The 18,802-nt window shown below is 41.9% G+C and overlaps 1 protein-coding gene across 1 annotated transcript in view; it reads left to right on the top strand.

Moving 5' to 3' along the window:
• ADTRP (androgen dependent TFPI regulating protein) overlaps positions 1–18,802 on the top strand; it is a 48,007-nt gene that overhangs the window by 13,340 nt on the left and 15,865 nt on the right. The window contains exons 3-4 of the mRNA XM_073329454.1: positions 1,287–1,388; positions 16,092–16,207. Coding sequence (XP_073185555.1) covers positions 1,287–1,388; positions 16,092–16,207 — 218 coding nt within the window. The remainder of the gene's footprint in view (positions 1–1,286; positions 1,389–16,091; positions 16,208–18,802) is intronic.

Genomic DNA, 18,802 nt, shown 5'->3' on the forward strand with positions numbered 1-18,802 from the left:
GACATACACAGCGTCTACAAGCCCCCTCCCTAAACCCCCTACAACCCAGCCATAAGCAAACAGAGGTCCACCAAAATCAAAGGGCAGAAAGTAGACATTCTGCTACCCTTATACATAAGAGCCAATGAAATTACCTACTGAAATAGTTTCACCAAAAGGGCAACATGTGCCTTAAGTGTCTAGTAGGGTCCTTAAAAGGCAACAAATCCTCATATTGTCTTCCCTGACTGCAAAATGAGTTTAAACACACACAGAAGAGAAACAGACTTAAATGATATTACTTAGAATAATCGACAAAATATTCATTTTGGACTGTCTGGTCACATGTAGACAATTGTGTCCGCCAAATGATTTTGCAAGTAATGGGCCAGAGACTGAAATCACTCAGTCAGTACAACTCAGCTTGAGAGGGGCTTACAGAAGCTGGGCTCAGGAGAGCTGAAATTCATCTTTAACTGGGTCCACAAGCATTTCAGCCAGGTGAATCAAGAGAGGCCATTCCTGCAATTGAGACTAAGCCATCTCAGCTACTAGTCGTTCTTTGCATATCAGTTTCTTGTAACACTGCCGTCACATCTCCCATGCACACTTCTGCATATGAAACAGAAAAGGGCTGAACACTAGGACGTATCTGTCTGTAAACTGCGTGCACTATATTTAGTACTCACAATCCTCCCCACCTCTCATGCCCTCGTTTCCATAATATGGACAACTTGTGCTCAAATGTAAAACCAGGCCAAGAAAGTACAAATGAGCTTTTGGATATCAGTAGCTGATACTGGGATTCATTTCTTACGCTTAAATCCTCCCACTGTAAATCCTCCCCTATTGGATCAGATGGGCACAAGATACAGCCTACTCCTGTACCTACAGCTTAGGAATGAAGTTTACAGACTTTACCGGCATGCCAAGATTTAGACAATCAGTCTTGCTACTATCTGCTTTTCCTTTGTTACTGAGCAGAACAAATCCTTTGGCATGATGGACCATCCAAGATCCCACTGGCAGAATAAGAAGGGTTCAAGGATAGTCATGTGTTCCCTGGAAATTTCAGAGTCAGCAGTTTATACAGTAAAGGAGGGGTTTCTTATAGACATATGCCCCAGAATACTGAGAAAGGCAAGGTGAGTCTGACATGGCATTAACAACAGCAGAACACCGCAACTTGCAGTAATTTCCCTTCTTTACTTTGTAATTTGTGTGATACATCAGTTGTTTTATCTCGCAAGCTCACATTTTTCCTACAGCCTGCTTTGCCTTTTACAACAAAAATTCTTGTGTTGCAGTTTGTGTTTATGTCCTTTTGGGTATTGTATACGTACAACCGAGAACTGGTTTACCCCAAGAGCCTGGATGGGATGATTCCAAGGTGGTTAAATCATGCTATGGTGAGTAAAAAGCCGGACTAGCGCCTAGAACACACAGACTTTTGCAATGAATGTTCCACTGTTGCATTATTTATCTTTCCAAAAGGGTTTCACAACTCCCCCCACCGCTGTCTATTTAAAGCACACATTGAGCTGAATGTAATGAACGGATGCACGCGCTATAGTTGCCTAAAGAAGCTTTTTAGCACAGGGCAGGTCAGTGAATCATGGCATGTCAAGCCTCTTAAAAATCAATGAAAAGATGTGTAATCATACAAAGAAAACCTTCTAGGTTAGTGCAGTTCAAAAATGAAATTGTCTCCATAAACAGAATGTTATGAAATACAAACTGGTTAGGAATACAGCAGAGCACTTGGTAATTTTTAAAAGAGGTGAAAGAATCAAAGTAAATCTGACAGCTCAACAGCTCATAAGGTAATGTGTGCACAGCACTGAATAGCAGAATTGAAACGATTGTTTACAGATTTCTATAAATATATTCCAGATCTCTCCTTCAATTGACATAGCTGTTTTTATGATGTGTTGAATAATCACATACTTCTCATCAGTCAAGTGTAAGGATGCTGACAGTAACATGGAAACCGTGGGTGGTTATAAGGTCATGGCAGCCTCCTGAGGCTAAGGGAGGCAGGAAGGGGAGAGGTTCAATGCTAGACATGAATCAGAAGAGCCAAAAAGTATGAAATAATCATGCAGACGTCCCAGCCTTGTTTCTCTCAAGATTCCAGTTTTTTAAGATTTTTCCAACTCAATAACTTTGCAAGACACTGCAATTCCTGATGCCTTTGAAGCTAAATGGAACTTCCCAGATATTTCTGACTGAGAACTTTTCTTAGATTGTTTTTAAACATCCACTTTATAAATGTATATTTACAAATACTTATGCTTGTGCAGCATGAACATATATGCCACTTTCCCATGAGTGATAGCCATGTGATAAACGGAGTGATAAATGGAAGCCATGATGCACTTTTGACCCTATCACCTGCTCTCTGCCTACTAATCCAGCTTCACTGGGACTACTTCAACATTCCAAACCACTGAACAGATGCAAAACAGCCACTGTTTTTTTTAAAGCTATTAGTCACAGAAAATTATTCCTTTTCTTCTCAAAATTACATTGGTCTCAGGTTCAGGATTCTGGGCCAGCAATAGGGCTAACTATTATCTTGTTCAGTGCTAGATTTTGGATTTATTTTTTTTAAAATCTCAATGCACAGCTGGGAATTTGTCCTTCCCAACAGGCCAACTTTTTGTAATGGCCTAGGAAGATTGAGAGACACTGGGGCTTCCAAGTGTGACATTATTACAGATGGAAAAACTATTTTCAGCAGTCTCTAAAATGTATTTGTTATAATTTCTCTCTCCTTCCCAGGCCTGTATAGATGTACAAACAGTACTAAGGGAGCCTAGCTTTACAACTGGAGGGGTACAAAAAATAGTAAGAGTGAAATGTTTTCAAGTTCTCCGAGATATCTACATTTCCCTCCTTCTGTAAACATTCAGCATATACAGAATACCTGACAATTTGATGTGGTATCAAGATTTTATTCATATGATTTTGGGATGATCTGTGTAACTCAAATCCGCATAATCAAATGGGATGACTTGCCTCACCCTCTGGAAATAGCATGCTGGGAAACCTGTTTACAGCATCCCAGACTCAGTTTAAAAATGATCCCATCCTGTAAGCGTAGAGGGAATAGAACTGCAATTTAACTTCCGTTCCCAAATCATGCTACATTCAGGGGCATGTTTAGGTCCCACCTACATTACAAGATAGAACCATGTTTTCACTTCGTCAAGGCAGAACTGCACTGACCCTGGTTGCTGAGTCTGCAATAAATGTCATCTTCTAATTCATCTATGACAAGCTTCCTCTCGCTTCTCATTTAAGGAGTTCCTGAAAACGCATGTATTTTGGGAAGCATTCCAGCCACTGCACAATGATCAACCAACCTCTCAGTGACTGACTGCAAACCAGCTGCCTGTAATGAAATGTAATAGGCCATGCTCACCTTACAGCACTATATACATGATTAATGCTACTAGCAGTTCTGCCAACTTGTGGGAAGGGCGTGGGGGAAGTTTCCTTCCAGTAATTGTAGAATCCAAGATGTCTACTAGAAGTGAATTAAGAGTTCTGAAAAGATCATTGGCACTGACGTGGCATGGGGAGAGCTTATGCGAGCATTATAAATGCTATCATAACGAAAATAAGGCTTTTAAGGCTTCAGAAATAGCCAACGGCATTTCTTCCTTTTGATCCAAGATGTCCACTGTAAATACCATGGGGATCTGGGGAGCTGCCAGATATTTAAAGGGACAGCACACTAAATGTCAATTGTCAGGGAAAAGATTTGATGAGGGTGTTTCCTCTTCCCCATGAACTCTGCTATATTTCACAGCTCTGAGGTTAGCAAAAGTTCAGATCACCTCGTGGCTATGGGGGAAAAGCTGTTAGTTTTGTTAGGTGGCTGTGTGTTTTGGGTATATCAGTTATATATATATATAAGGGATATATCATTTACAGCCTGAGTGTTTTTAAATCAGTAGAACAGTCTCAGAGGCCCAAATCCACAAAGGGATAGAGAAGAGATAGGTGCCTAAGAATGAGATCCACAAAAGCCAGAACACTAGGCAGGGAGCCACCTAAACAAGGCAACCAATGTTCCCTCTAATTTTTTCTGTCCATGTGTGGAACATATTTTGTTATGTGCAGCAAGGTATGTGCAGATGTGCGCCACCAGTAAAAACAAAAAACCTAGATATAATATATATATTTTTAAAAGTTAAATGGGGATAATTACTCCAACCAGGGCAGGTTAGGCATTTTAGAACTCACTACTCGAGGAATTAAATTTAAGTGTAAGAGAAATAAAAATTATGGCATGCATAGACCAGGCAAAACACTAAAATAACACACTTTGAAAGAATAAAATTACAGAGAATATATGTGCATTGCAGGAAGTACCAAGAAGTAACAACAACAACAACAATACAAATATGTGTTGGGAGGTGACTATCACACAGAGGCAGTGTGTGTTTGACACAGTGTATGTGTGTGTGTGTGATACAGAGACAGTGTTTGTGTGTGCGTGTATGAAACATTATGTGTGTGACAGAGTGACAGAGACAGTATGTATGACACAGACTGTGTGTTGCAGAGTGTGACAGAGACAGTGTAACACAGACAGTGTGTGTGAGACAGTGTGTGTGACACCGTGTGTGTGTGTGTGTGAGCGAGAGAGACACAGACACACACACAACATGTGTGCTGGCTGCTGGGAAAGTTTCTGAGAGACACCCTGCACGCTCTCTTTAAGACACTCACTGAAAGCTCTCCTACTCTGTCCTGAGCCCTGTTGTCTCCCCGCCCCTGCTCTGCGGAGATGGGGTAGGTGGGCAGCGGAAGAGAGAGAGACTGACTGTGTGAGCTGGTTGCTGGGGAAATCTCAGACAACAGGGCACTGTCTCTTTAAGAAAGGCACTCAGCCACTCACCCTTCCCGGCAGCTCTGAGTCCTGAGCCAAGCTGTGGCCCCTCTGCCCTGCGGAGACGGGGTACAGGGGCTGGGGGGACAGGGGGATGCCCAGACATCAGCCCCCTCCCCCACTGCACAGCCAGCAGGATGGTCCCGAGAGCAGCTGCAGGACGGAGCAACGGTGGGGGACGGGCACCTGAACACATGCTGCCCGGCTGGGTGTGTTCTCCTGATCAGCTGGGCAGCCCTTGACTCTCTCCTGCAGGGCTGCTCCCGTGCGCAGCTTACAGGGAACACAGATTAGGCAATGGAAGATGACAACAAGAGAAATGTAAACTAAGCCCCACCCCTCTCACAGAGTTAGGTGCCTAAATCCAGGCTGCAGAGAGGCACTTAGTTCTGCTTGCGATTCACAACCAGGAACCTATTTCCTGGAGTCAGGTGGCCTAGGTGCCTCAGTCATTTCTTGTGAAAAATGCATTTGGCGCTTGCCTTACTCCACACAAAATGGCTGGAGAAGAAGGTGCTCACCTTATAACTTTTAGCCCAGTTATTACAGCACTCCCTTGGGGTGTGGAAATACAGGTTCAATTCCCCCTCCGGCAGAGAGGGAAACAGGATTTGAAGAGGGGTCTCCCACCTCTTAGGAGAGGGGTGTAATCACTGAGCTGTGGGATATTCTGATGTTGGGCTCCTTCAGTCTCTCCTGTTGAAGCTGTTCCATTGTGGATTGCTACTTACAGAGTCACTGGAGCAGAGAGAAAGAGAATAACTCCATTGCCTAGTATTTCAGGCACCCAACCTGGGAGGTGGGAAACAGAGTCCAGTCCAGTCCTCCCTGCTCTAATGACTCTTTTAGGTATTTATAGCAGGGGACTAGACCCTGGGGATTTACTCATGTAAAACTGGGACTAAGTACCAATGGATCTTTAGGGATCTAAGTACCAATCTAAGTACCAATGAGGATCTGATTCAGAGATCTCCCTAACTATATGAATAGGACAAGCGTTATGTTATGTAACTAAACAAACAGTTTGTCTAGGTCATACAAGAAACATGCACAAACACTCTGGGAACACAAAGCTTCTTGAGCTGGCAACCAAGCTTTCTCTTTCTTGTGACAATCAACCAACCAACCAATCCTGTATATTTTCCCTGATACTGGTACATCAAAGGGTTTTCACTTTGCATAACTAGCCACAGAATGTCTAAATGGGGGCTTTTGCTGCTTGTCACGTGAATTTAGTCTCCTGCTGGAACAAGCTCATGCTGAATAGTTACTAAAGGAGAAAAGGAGCAGGTGGGAAGATGTACCCCTCTCCTTTTTGTAGCAATCTGAGCAATGCATACAGGCAATGTTGAGACTTTGCTCTAACATTCAAATGGTTACAACTAGCAATGTACCAAGGGTATTATGTTTTAGTCATGGTTTTGCAATGACCTAAGTGGAAAATTTTCATTTTGAAACAGGAAGAATGGTTGGAAATCAAATTCTATTTTGAGGATTTAGTGAGGCCCAATGGAGAAGGTGCTACATTGGGAGCCAGGATATCAGAGTTCTAGTCTTGGCTCTCCTATTGAGTCTTATGCAATTCATTTACATCTGTGCTTCAGTTTCCCCATCTGTAAAATGGGGGTAAGTATGCTTGCCCATTTTTATAAAGAACTTTGAGATCTATGGATGAAAACCACTACATAAGTCCTAAGTACTATTATTTTATCTGAACCAAAGTTTTTAGATGGAGAGTGACACAGATAAAAGCCATTTTGGCCCATTCTCTCATTGAAATTGTTTATTTTGTTCTTGACCTGTTTTTAAGCTGTATCTGGATGCTCCCCAAAAAGCCACTACCTGTTTTGTATGGTCTGAATTGAATCACGTAAATATATTATTCATTTTAATGGCAGTTGAGAAGAACACTGGATTTTTAAGGGGTTGACAGGATTGACAGTAAAACAAAAAAGGAGAATTGTGGGTCATTAGTTTGTAGCACGAGAAAGAAAACTTGCAACTATTCATTCAGTTGCATTCTTAATAACCATATGCATATGTTTTTCTTCACTAATAAAATATTTTTTTTTCTTTTGGTCTGCAAAACGTTATCCTTTTCAGTTTGATTTCGTAAGTTACTTTCTTAGACTATAGGCAAGTTTTTTTTTAATATTATACTTGCCTAAATTATTAGTATTTCTTTGTATTATGGTAACTCTTACAAGCCTCAACAAAGATCAGGACCCCATCGTGCTAGGCACTTTACAGACACACCGTAAGAGACAGTCTATACCCTGAAGAGCTTACAATCAGTTAAGACAAAGAGGTGGTGGGAGAGAGTAGAGGCACAGTGAAGAAGTGGCCTGCCCATGGTCACAAAGCACATTAATGGTAGAACTAGCAAGCGAACCATGTCTCTAAGTGTTCTCTCCATTGGATCAAACTGCCTCAATGAATGACAGCTGAGGAGTATTTGGGCATACTGAGGGTAATGCAGAAAGCAAGGGACAAGAACACGGGAGCACAAGAGGCCTCACTTAAGTGAGCCATTGTTGTTTTGACAGCATTACGAACATAGAAAGCAAGAAGGATTCACAATACCAGTGAGGCTTCCCATATTTCTCCTCATTTAAGGGCTTTTGTCTACAGACAAAAGTTATACCTCTTGCTTTAACTATACTGGTATAGTTAAAGCAGTACAACCCCACCCTAGTGTGGATACGGTTATTCTAGCATAAGTGTGATTTATACCAGTATAACTTATGCTTATATGGGAAGGAGAACTCTGCAATTCTGGTATAAGGCACCTTTACACAGATGATATCCACACTAGCTGCTGTACTGGTATAACTTTAAAAGTAAAATATCATACCCCTAACCCAACAGTTATAAAACTGGTGCAAAGTCTGTGTGTAGTCAGGATCTTAGTTCAGTGCATTCCATCCAGGACTGCTATTTTTCAAAAGAATATATTTACTCATAGCATATACACCTTGGCATTTTCGGCCACATGTCTGACCATCTCATATGATTTCTCCTGCACTTGTATTAAACATTTAATAGCTCTTTTAAATAGGCAAAGAGATAAACATTTCCATTTGGTTGCATTTCCAACTATCCTGGTTTTAAACCCTCCGGCAGCTATGGACATTTATAGGCTCCCGCTTATATTCATTTGTTAGGAGAAAAGAAGAATGTCAGTGTGAGGGTTATGGTGCATTAAAGTGACTGCCACACACACTTGGATGCTAAGATCCTTGGTTTTCCCCCATGCTGTATGTAGTTTTCAGATGTTTCCATTTTTGTTGACATAAACACTTTCTCTCTGAGTAAATGGGGTTATTTCACTGATGAATGTTAAGGCATTGAATCCTCCTTGACTTCTGTTATTCGAGAATGCACAAGTGCTAGCTCCCTAACCCATCCCCCTGGCTAGACAGCTGGAAACAAAATTCCATGTTGAAAGATTGTATCATTTCAGTCTCATGTCAGCTTCAAACTGCAATGTGAACTTTACCCACTTACTTGTGTCTTTAGTTTCAGAGCAAAATATTATTACAATTTTGGCACCAAAACTCACTCACACTGTATCATAATAATCATTCAAATACTCAATAAGGTCCTCATTTTCAAAGAAATGCACATGTGCAAAATTGTGTGCACTATTGCTACAAATTCACTCAAACATCTAATGTGACATTTCCATGTACAACAACTGCGAAGATGCCTGCATTCCTGGTAACTGCAAACAAATGGCATTTCTGAAAATGTGGGACTTGCATAGTCCCCTCCACTTTTCCATGGTGAGCGCTATTCGACCTCGAAAGGGAAGAAATAAGTTTGTTTTCTGACATATTAAAGGTTTGACGATATTTGACAGCTGCTAAGATTAAACTCAAACAATAGCTTCCCAATTGTATTCATGCCTGGCTAAAATAGCAGAACTTTTTGTATCTCTTGTACATGTGTACATACACACAAATACACACAGACAGATATTCATTTGGTTTCCTGGCCATGCATTGCTGCTCCAGATTGTATAATAAATAAAAAACATTAATTAGGGCTGTCAAGCGATTAAAAAAATTAATCGCGATTAGTCGCACAATTAATTGCACTGTTAAACAATAATAGAATGCCATTTATTTAAATATTTTTGGGTGTTTTCTACACTTGCAAATATATTGATTTCAATTACAACACAGAATAGAAAGTGTACAGTGCTCACTTTATATTTATTTTTGATTACAAATATTTGCACAGTAAAAAACAAAAGAAATAGTATTTTTCAATTCACCTAATAAAAGTACTGTCGTGCAATCTCTTTATCATGAAAGTTGAACTTACAAATGTAGAATTATGGACAAAAATATAACTGCATTCAAAAGTAAAACAATGTAAAATTTTAGAGCAGGGGTCAGCAACATTTTAGAAGTGGTGTGCTGAGTCTTCATTTATTCACTTTAATTTAAGGTTTCGCGAGCCAATAATACATTTTAACGTTTTTTTAGAAGGTCTCGCTCTATAAGTCTATATATTATATAACTAAACTATTGTCGTATGTAAATAAGGTTTTCAAAATGTTTAAGAAGCTTCATTTAAAATTAAAATAAAATGCTGATCTTACACCACTGTTCCACTCAGCCCATTGCCGGCCTGGGGTTCCGTTCACCCAGACCAGCAGCGGGCTGAGCGGGGCCTGCAGCCGGGACCCCGGCTGGCAAGGGGCTGGCAGCCAGAACCCCAGACTGGCAGTAGGCTGAGCAGGGCCGGCGGCCGGGACCCCAGACCAGCAGTGGGCTGAGCGGCTCAGCCCGCTGCCCCTCAGTCTGCTGCCGGTCTGGGGTTCAGTCCGCCGGCTCCTGCCAGCCAGGGTCCCAGCTGCCGGCCCCGCTCAGCCCACTGCTGGTCTGGGATCCCGGCCCTGTCCACATAGAGTAGGCACCTACCTTCTCCCTGGTTCTAGCCATTCTCTTCCTCTCTCTGCACTGAGATGAGTGTGGGAGTGCGCTGAGACCAGGGCTGGGGGTGAAGGAGCAGGATGGGGTGCAGGGTCTGGCCAGGAGCTAGAATGAGGGAGGGGGCTCAGGGTTGGGGCAGGAGGTGTGGAGCGCTTACCTGGGCAGCTCCCATTTGGTGTGAGAGGTGCAGGTGGGAATGCGGGGTGTGTGTGTGCAGGAGCTCCGGTTTGGTGCTCAGGGCAGGGGGCTGGGGTTGTGTGAGGAGGGTGCAGGAGTCAGGGCTGGGGTTGTGGGGGGGTGCAGGGGTCAGGGCACGGGGCTGGGGTGTGTGGGAGGTGTGGGGGTGAGGGCAGAGGGCTGGGTGTGTGTTAGGGGGTGCAGGGGTCAGGGCAGAGGGCTTGGTGTGTGTGTGAGGGGATGCAGGAGTCAGGGCAGAGGGCTGGGGGTGTGGGCTGGGGTCGTGGGGGTGCTCCCAGCCCCCTGCCCTGAGCGGCTCACAGCAGGGGGCTGTGGGGATATGCCCTGATTCCACCCCCCTCCCCAAGGTCCCCAGAGCAGAGAGCCTGCTGCGGTCAGCTTTTCCCTCTCCCCTCCGTAGGAAGGGCCATCAGCTGATCGGCTGCAGGGAGGGAGAGAAGGAGGGCCAGGAACTCAGCACGCTGGGGGAAGAGGCAGGGGGAGGGGGAAGCTTGCCTGCCCTGCAAGGAGAGGGTGGGGGCGTAATTTTAATGGCACGCTGCTGTCTGCCAGGGTCTGGCAGACAGCAGCGTGCCATTAAAAATTGGCTCACGTGCCATGTTTGCCACGCGAGCCATAGGTTGCCCACCCCTGTTTTAGAGCCCGCAAGTTCACTCTTGTTCAGCCAATTGCTCAGACAAACAAGTTTCTTTACATTTGCAAGAGATAATGCTGCCCGCTTCTTGTTTACAGTGTCACCTGAAAGTGAGAACACATGGTCTCATGGCACTGTAGTAGCCAGCATTTACAGGCAAGATGCAATAAAGATTCATATGTCCCTTTATTCTTCAATCGCCATTCCAGGGGACACATGTCCATGCTGATGACGGGTTCTGCTCAATAACAATCCAAAACAGCTTTCTTTTTTAATAGTTCGGAATGTGTAGTTTCTGCATCGGAGTGTTGCTCTTTTAAGGCTTCTGAGAGCATGCTCCATACCTCGACCCTCTCAGATTTTGGAAGGCACTTCAGATTCTTAAACCTTGGGTCGAGGGCTGTAGCTATCTTTAGAAATCTCACATTGGTACCTTCTTTGTGTTTTGTCAAATCTGCAGTGAAAGTGTTCTTAAAATGAACAACATGTACTGAGTTATCATCTGACTGCTATAACATGAAATATATGGGAGAATGCTGGTAAAACAGAGCAGGGGACATACAATTCTCCCCCAAGGAGTTCAATCACAAATTTAATTAACACATTTTTTTTAACGAGTGTCATCAGCATGTCCTCAGGAATGGTGGCCAAAGCATGAAGGGGCATACGAATGTTTAGCATATCTGGCACATAAATACCTTGCAATGCCAGCTACAAAAGTGCCATGTAAATGCCTGTTCTCACTTTCAGGTGATATTGTAAACAAGAAGCAGTCAGCATTATCGCCTGTAATGTAAACAAACTTGTTTGTCTCAGCGGATTGGCTGAACAAGAAGTAGGACTGTGTGGACTTTTAAGCTCTGAAGTTTTACACTGTATTGTTTTTGAGTGCAGCTATGTACCAAAAAGATTCTACATTTATAAGTAGAAGTAAGAAGAAGAAGTTATTAGATAAAAAATATTTCAAATTACATAATATGTTTGGAAAGTAGAAGCACTGCAAGTTCTTAATTCTTTGTGTAAAAGAGACAATTTGCTCTTGTTCAGTTCATGCATAGTAAATGCATCCCAGGGAGAGACAAAGAATACAGAGGGAAAAAGACAAAATCATTATTTCTTGTTTTAACAGAATATGAAAATGTCACAGTTTAACTCTTACGTTCTGGAGACCAGTCAGTATGCCAATATTTCAGATGACGTTTGAGTCATACTCAAGAGAAAGTTTCCCAGCATTAACAATTGAATAAATAATAATAATAATAATAATAAAAAATAATTGATAAAAGATTTTGGAGAACATAATATTTTATCGTCTTTATAACCTGAGCTGTATTTCCGAACACCTGACCATCTGATAAAACAGCTGAGAGAGCTTCATGAATGCTACAGATTTTAGTTTTCCATTCGCCATTCTGCAAAAAATGCAAAAGCTTTAGTTTTCCCACTTAAAATTTTGCCGTCCTAACTGAAGAGGTAAACAAACTTCTCAACAAGCAGAGATATTAATTAAAATACACATTAAATTAAATTAAAGCAAAAACAAAAAATAGTGAAGTTTCCTGAAAAGGGATGAATAAGCTCATTCATTTCATTGACAAAGAGATTAGAACACACCACTATTGTTTTACACCATGATTTTGGCTTTTTTAACCTCAGAATGAAATAATTTTCTCTCCCTCTGTGATAATTATTTTTATCAGTTTCCCTGTTTGCAGGTAAAACTGAGAAACTGTTAATTGACACACAGAATGAGTCATTGCTTCCACCCATTTTTGCCAACATTCTGATTTGTGTCAATACAAGCCTAATTATTAGATTTCCTTTTAAATCAAGAAGCACAACAGTATATATTTTTAAGTTTGCTTCCAAACAAAGATGCAACTGATTTAAATAAATGTCAGAATAACAACACAGTTAGGTTAAAATTGGGTTTATAACTGTCTTTAATGAATCGTGGTGTTTGGTGACTAAAGACTAATATTAAAAATAGCTAGAATGAGAGCATACTTTTCCCCTGTGAAAATGAAAAGCCTTTAAAGACCTTACAACTAGTATTAGCAACCACAGTATATGGGCCATCACTAATGTTCATCACTAAAGTCAGCTTTCTATCAGCCATCCAAAGGAATTCATTTGGAAAGCTAATTGAATGTCATTGGTAAGGACACACTTTGCCATAGGTGGCCAATCGTGCATTCCTTTGGTATTTGCTGTATAAACATAAATACACTGAACCCATTTACTCTTGTGAATGTACTCCATTATTCCATATGAATTCCACTGTAAATTGCTACTAAAGGAGAAAACAAACTGTAGATAGAGTTCATAAAATGGGTGAACACACCAACATGCTTTATGATACTAGCATGGCGATGAAAGGCTCTGTCTCTCTCTCTAGCTTTTTCACTTAGAATTATTTTGTTGCATTTCATGTGTATCACAGGGATGTGCACGTGTTCAGTATGGCAAGGACATGTGCAGTGTGTATTCAAGTTCAGGAATGAGAAAGACTAGAAAATTAAAATTACATACACACACACACTCACCCAGAGTGAGAAGCCAATATAAAAGAAGAAGCCATTTGTACACGAACAAGTTTCACTAGAGAGCATTCCTATAACATACAAAAGGATCTCTCTTTATCTGCCTATGATTAAGGCAATCTTGCTTTCAAAATTAAAAAAAAATGGAAGTCTTTTGTGGCAAAGTGTTGTTAGGATCATGAACTATTCACACAGAACACAGAGTATACTTTTTAATAAAACATGTGTTGGCGTCACTGCTGCCAGCTTCTGACTCAACATGATTTTCCGAGTGAAGGATTTTTTTCCCCCCTCAGTAACTTGGGGCTCTGCTTGAGTTTATCGTGAGCCACTCAACAACTGTTAACTTTCATTCTGAGCAAAACAACACCAAACAAACAAACTCAGCTTTGATAAGTATCTGCTGTAAATTCATTTGATTTTCTCTTGACTTCAAAACACTGCTCTTCCCACTGAATGGCTGGGCCTAATAAACACAGAATACATTTTCCTCAGTACAGCAATATGGCTTGAACAAATAATTTGTTGTTATTGAAAAAACAAACGTTTCCACTGATGAAATGGAAAGCTAGGTCATTGAGTGCCCCCAAAGGAATCGCCTGGGACACTGGGTGTTATGTGAAAAATTGGGACACATTTCTGAGTAAAAGACATAATTATAGGGACTGTGAGGAAATTAATTTGTACAAACTGAAGACCTTTTTCTACTTAAATGTATCCAAGAATCACTTGAACTTATACAGCTGGACCTCTGCTATTGACTGAGGGGGGTTGTAGGACTCTAGTCTAGGGTATGAAATAAAACAGAGAGAAGTCTCAACAGCACTGGCAGGGAGATGAACTAGAACAATCAAATAAACCTTTGTTATCTAGCTTGTAGAATACAACAACTGAAACTGAAGGATATTTGGCAACAAGCCACATGGGGCTGAATAACGGCTTCTGAGGCCTCCCATGCTAGGGATGTGTGAGAGGAATCTACTAAGTGCTCTCTTGCAGCATGCAGCCATAATGTGTCACACTCTTTTAGAGGTAGAAAGTAACTCTCTCTCCCAAACATCTGCCAATAAAACTTACATCTCATACCACGCCATCATGTCCTCTGCATGGGCCTGATCCAAAATCCACTGATGTGAATGGAAAGATTTCCCGTGACTTCAATTGACTTTGGTCTGACCTTAAAGGCAACATATTATATGACACAGAAAAAATCATGTATTACGTTTGCTGCTGCAGTTTTTTCCCACATTCTATCTGTAAAACCAATTGCCTTAGTTACTAGGAGCCCAACTGAGCAGGCCTTGCTGTGGTTGCCTGCTGCTGTGCATTGAACAACTGTTTTCACTGAGCTGTTGACAGTAACACTCAGGGCTTCTTCCTGAGTAGTTACAGTTAATTTAGAGCCGGAGCATCGTCTTTCATGTTGAAAACCAGAGAAGTGGACTTTCTATGTGGAAATCCCCACAAGAAATTCCTCCCTGAGGCTGACCCAAGTTGACCCTGTATGAGGGGAGGGGAAAAAAATACCTCGAAACCTGGAGGACCTCAAGACCCTTTGTGAGAGGCCAGTGATATCCAAGTGGACCCTGTACCCCAGCAGCAATGCTAGCCCACTGCACCCCCCCAACTCCCCTGAGCATGCTACGAAGGCTTTGCAATCTGCTTCCAGCAGCTCCCCATGGCGACTCACAAAACAGTTAATACAGTCTGGGGTTGGATCAGCTTCTCTGGTTAATTTCTGTGGGGCTGGATGGACTAAGATATGTCTCCTCCAAAACTCTGCCCTCAGCCCGACCACTCCTTCCCCAGTCTGCCCCAACTCCACACTACACACAGGGCCTGGTTGTGGAGACGGTGCCAGTCAGATGCACAAACTCCCTTTCTGTACAGACAAATGGAGATCCACAGGTAGATTGGGGGATGGGGGGAGGGGTATTTATGATCTGAAAGGGCCTTAGAACAAACACAGCAAGGTGCACACGTAGTTCAAAGATCCCTTCCAATTTGCATGAATTTGCATTTGTCAATGCTGAATTTCACCTGTCTTCATGCTTCCCATTCACCTAGCTTTGTTAGGTCTCTGTGAAAGTCCTCAGTCTTTTCTAATCATTATTAACCTAACTACATTTTGTGTACTCTGCAAATGTTGTCACCTCAACAGCCACACCATTTTCCAGATCATTGATAAATATATTTAACCATCACCAGTCTGGGAATGGAACTTTGGGACACTGTTTGCAGTATTGGAAATTGATTCTTTACTTCTATTCTTAACATTTCTGTCTCTTTGTAGCTTTCTAATCCTAACAATTCTTCACCTTTCAGCACATAACATTTCCCCCAAATTGGTTTTTATTTAAAGGTGAGTTTAAAGCATTTTTTCCCACTCTCCAATGTCTCAGAAATGGCTAGAGATATTTTCACCAAATTTACCTAAAGGAAAAAACAAATCACCTTTCGGCTTAAATTATGCATGGAAAGTCTTTCAGAAAATGCCAAGAGGGTTTTCCTTTCCATCTCAGAATAAACAGTGATAGATTCCACAAGATCTTTGTACTACTGTATACATGGAGATCACTCCAACTTTCCTTGTACATCTGATAATGCAGTAAATTCCTGCACTATCCATTAGCGATTACAATGCACAGCAGTACGGTGTTCTATAGTAGCACCTCATCATCATACTTTTTTCTGTGTAACAAGAAATTTTCAATGCTTGCTGTACCATGGGAATTTACTCACTGGTAAAGTGGCATGCTTTTCTGTGGCATTCTATACTGTTAACCAATAATTTATTTGCATGTATGTACACATTGCCACAAGCGTTTTGGTTAATTTGGTTACCACAACACACTATTGCCACTCTCTGACATATCCCCTTTTCTTCCCAGCACACTATTGTGTTGCCACTTGCTCTGCTGGAGATCTTCGCTACCCCGCACTGTTATCCACCAAAGAAGAAAGGACTGATCCTATTAGGATTTGTTTCTGTTGCCTATCTCAGCTGGTAAGAATTATGTATTATAACCCCCTGGGATTTTCTCTAAATGACCTCCTCCGGAAAAAGAGAATAAGCTTGCTTCTCATGCAGGTGTGGCATCTTTTGGAAAAGGAGGAAGAACTGGGGAATTCTTTGTTTCTACAAGTTCTTACCTATGGCGGTGAACACATTAGTCTGAATGAATTTGCCTTTGTCATTACATTATTTGCCTCAATCCCACTAAAAGAAAACCCAGAATAGAACATAAACTGTACAGACAAAATGCACTTATGATTTGAGATCCTTCTATAGTGGCTTGGAAATATTGGACTTTGCTACTACATTATATGACCATGTGTTTGGAATGGTTTATCCTAATCTAATCTTAACCTTAATGAAATTAGGATCATTGTGTCCCAAATTCCTTTCCTATGTACCATTTTGCTGCATTACTTAGCGTTGAGCCACATTTTGTTCTCTTCTGAGGCTCTGTGACTTTTACTGTCTTCATGATCAAACTATGCTTCTGGGAACTTGCCCCACCTCCATGGGACAGGAATAACGCCATGAGATGCATGCTTTTAGCATTTTCATTTCCCACAGAGCCCTCTGCCCCACACAACTTCACCTCAACAGCAGCCACCCTTACCACAATGACCTAAATAAACCAGAGAAGAAATCACCTTTTTGTTTTGTAACACAAGGATCTGACATGGACCTGCCAGGTTTCAGCTAGAGGCAGGACGGAGATCTATCACGCAAACCCAATTGTTTTAAGCCAGTACTATCCAGACTTCTTGGTGGGGGTATGCCTTGATTGCAACAATATCAACTTGCCAAACCACACAGCAAGTATTGTCTGATGTGAGAACATGGGCCTAAACCGATGTATGTTCCAGTGAGCGGAGGTCACGGTCTCAGATGTTGCACACTGAAAAGAAGGAGAGTGCTTTTCCACTCTGGGAGCGCCCACTGGATGAAGAATCAGTATCCTAGATAATCAGCAATCACAACCAGGCCAACCATGGCCAAGCCGAGTTCTAGTCACATCCTGCACTAGTGGTTTCTCCCAAAGTTTCCTTTAAGTTGCTGTTGTCTTCAGCTTCTAGTATACCACAGTCAGCGCTTCATTTGTAATGAAAGAGGTGCCAGGGCTCAAGCAAATTTTTTTTTTACTTTCCTAACTGATGCAGCAAGCCCCCAGGTGCTGAGGCTATGAACCCCCAAGCCTAGAGGTGCCAGGGCTCAGCCCTGGCAAGTCCTGGCACAAATTAAGCACAGATCACAGTACTCCATATCCTGGCTATTGGGCCCCCAAGCAGATAGCTATCTGTTACTTGTCCCTTGTGTCATCTTCTGTAGAGTCCTGCCCTTTGTATTCCAGTTTCCTACTGTTGCATGCACATTCATGCCAATCTCCATGCTGGTGCTTTCTGTCTCCTGGAGACAGCACAGAACCTTTCATTTTACTCACCTTGGTTCCCAGCAACAAAATGAGCTGAATGATCAGCTGGAGTTAGGTTCCTAATTTCCATTGAGGTTCCCAGCAACAAAATGAGCTGAATGATCAGCTGGAGTTAGGTTCCTAATTTCCATTGAAATCAATGGAAATTAGGGGTCTAAACAGAAGTTAGGAGCCTAATTCCTTTTGAGCATTCAGCCCCAAAGTCTTTATACTAAAACATTGCTTTACATTTTAAATCTCTGCATCCAGCCTATAGGTGCCAACACTTTGCTGTTGCTGCCTTCACTGATGTTGCAGAATCGTCAATAGTCCAATCATGTGGCCTTATCCTCCATAAGAAGCATCTTTACTACTCCCCTTTCTTCCATATCTATGGATTCAGGTGGCCCATTTGCCATGTGAGGTGCTGGATTCGCCAGGAAAGCAAGGGAAGAGTCAAGCAGAGAAGCCAGAATGGCTTCCCATACATGCGCCTTTCTTCAAGGTCCTGCTTCCACGTGGGGTTTCATTACAGAAATTTATTTTTGCTGTACTCAAAAGTCAGGGGTGGTTTCCAACCATGGGAGGCTGCCAGGTGTGGTGAGAAACCTGGCAGACGTGTTAGTGAATTCCTGTAATGACAGATTTTGATACTCCTTCTCATGCTGAGTAGGACGTTACTCTACAAGTAATCCTCCTGAAATCAATTAAAAGTATCAAAAACCTGGCCTGTAATCTTCTTCCCTGTCTTAGAATACCAAAGCTTGTATCTCTGAACTCTTGGGTTATACAATTTTAGACCTTAAAAAGAGCCTGCCCTTTTCCATTTCAATTGTAAAATCAATGTAACAGCAAAGAGGATAGTAATTTAGGTGCCAGTCATCAGAAATGTACTTTGGGCCATAAAGCGAAGGAGATCATACCCCCTTTCTAAGCTCAGAAAATATAAATAATCATATAGTGCGTACTGCATCTTAAGCCGTAACTAAATAAAATAAGTACATAAATGGAGGGTCTCTACTCCATTGCTTTCCAGTAATGTGTCCACTCCATCTTGATAATGAATTAAAACATTTCAATTATATTATGTGCTAGATACCTGTGCTCAGCTTCAGTTCATGACCTTCTCATTTTGAAATAATGCTATCTCAAATACCTAATTTGCATCAATACGTTCT

Source organism: Lepidochelys kempii, chromosome 2 (genome assembly GCF_965140265.1).
Source record: "Lepidochelys kempii isolate rLepKem1 chromosome 2, rLepKem1.hap2, whole genome shotgun sequence".
NCBI classification, from domain to species: domain Eukaryota; kingdom Metazoa; phylum Chordata; order Testudines; family Cheloniidae; genus Lepidochelys; species Lepidochelys kempii.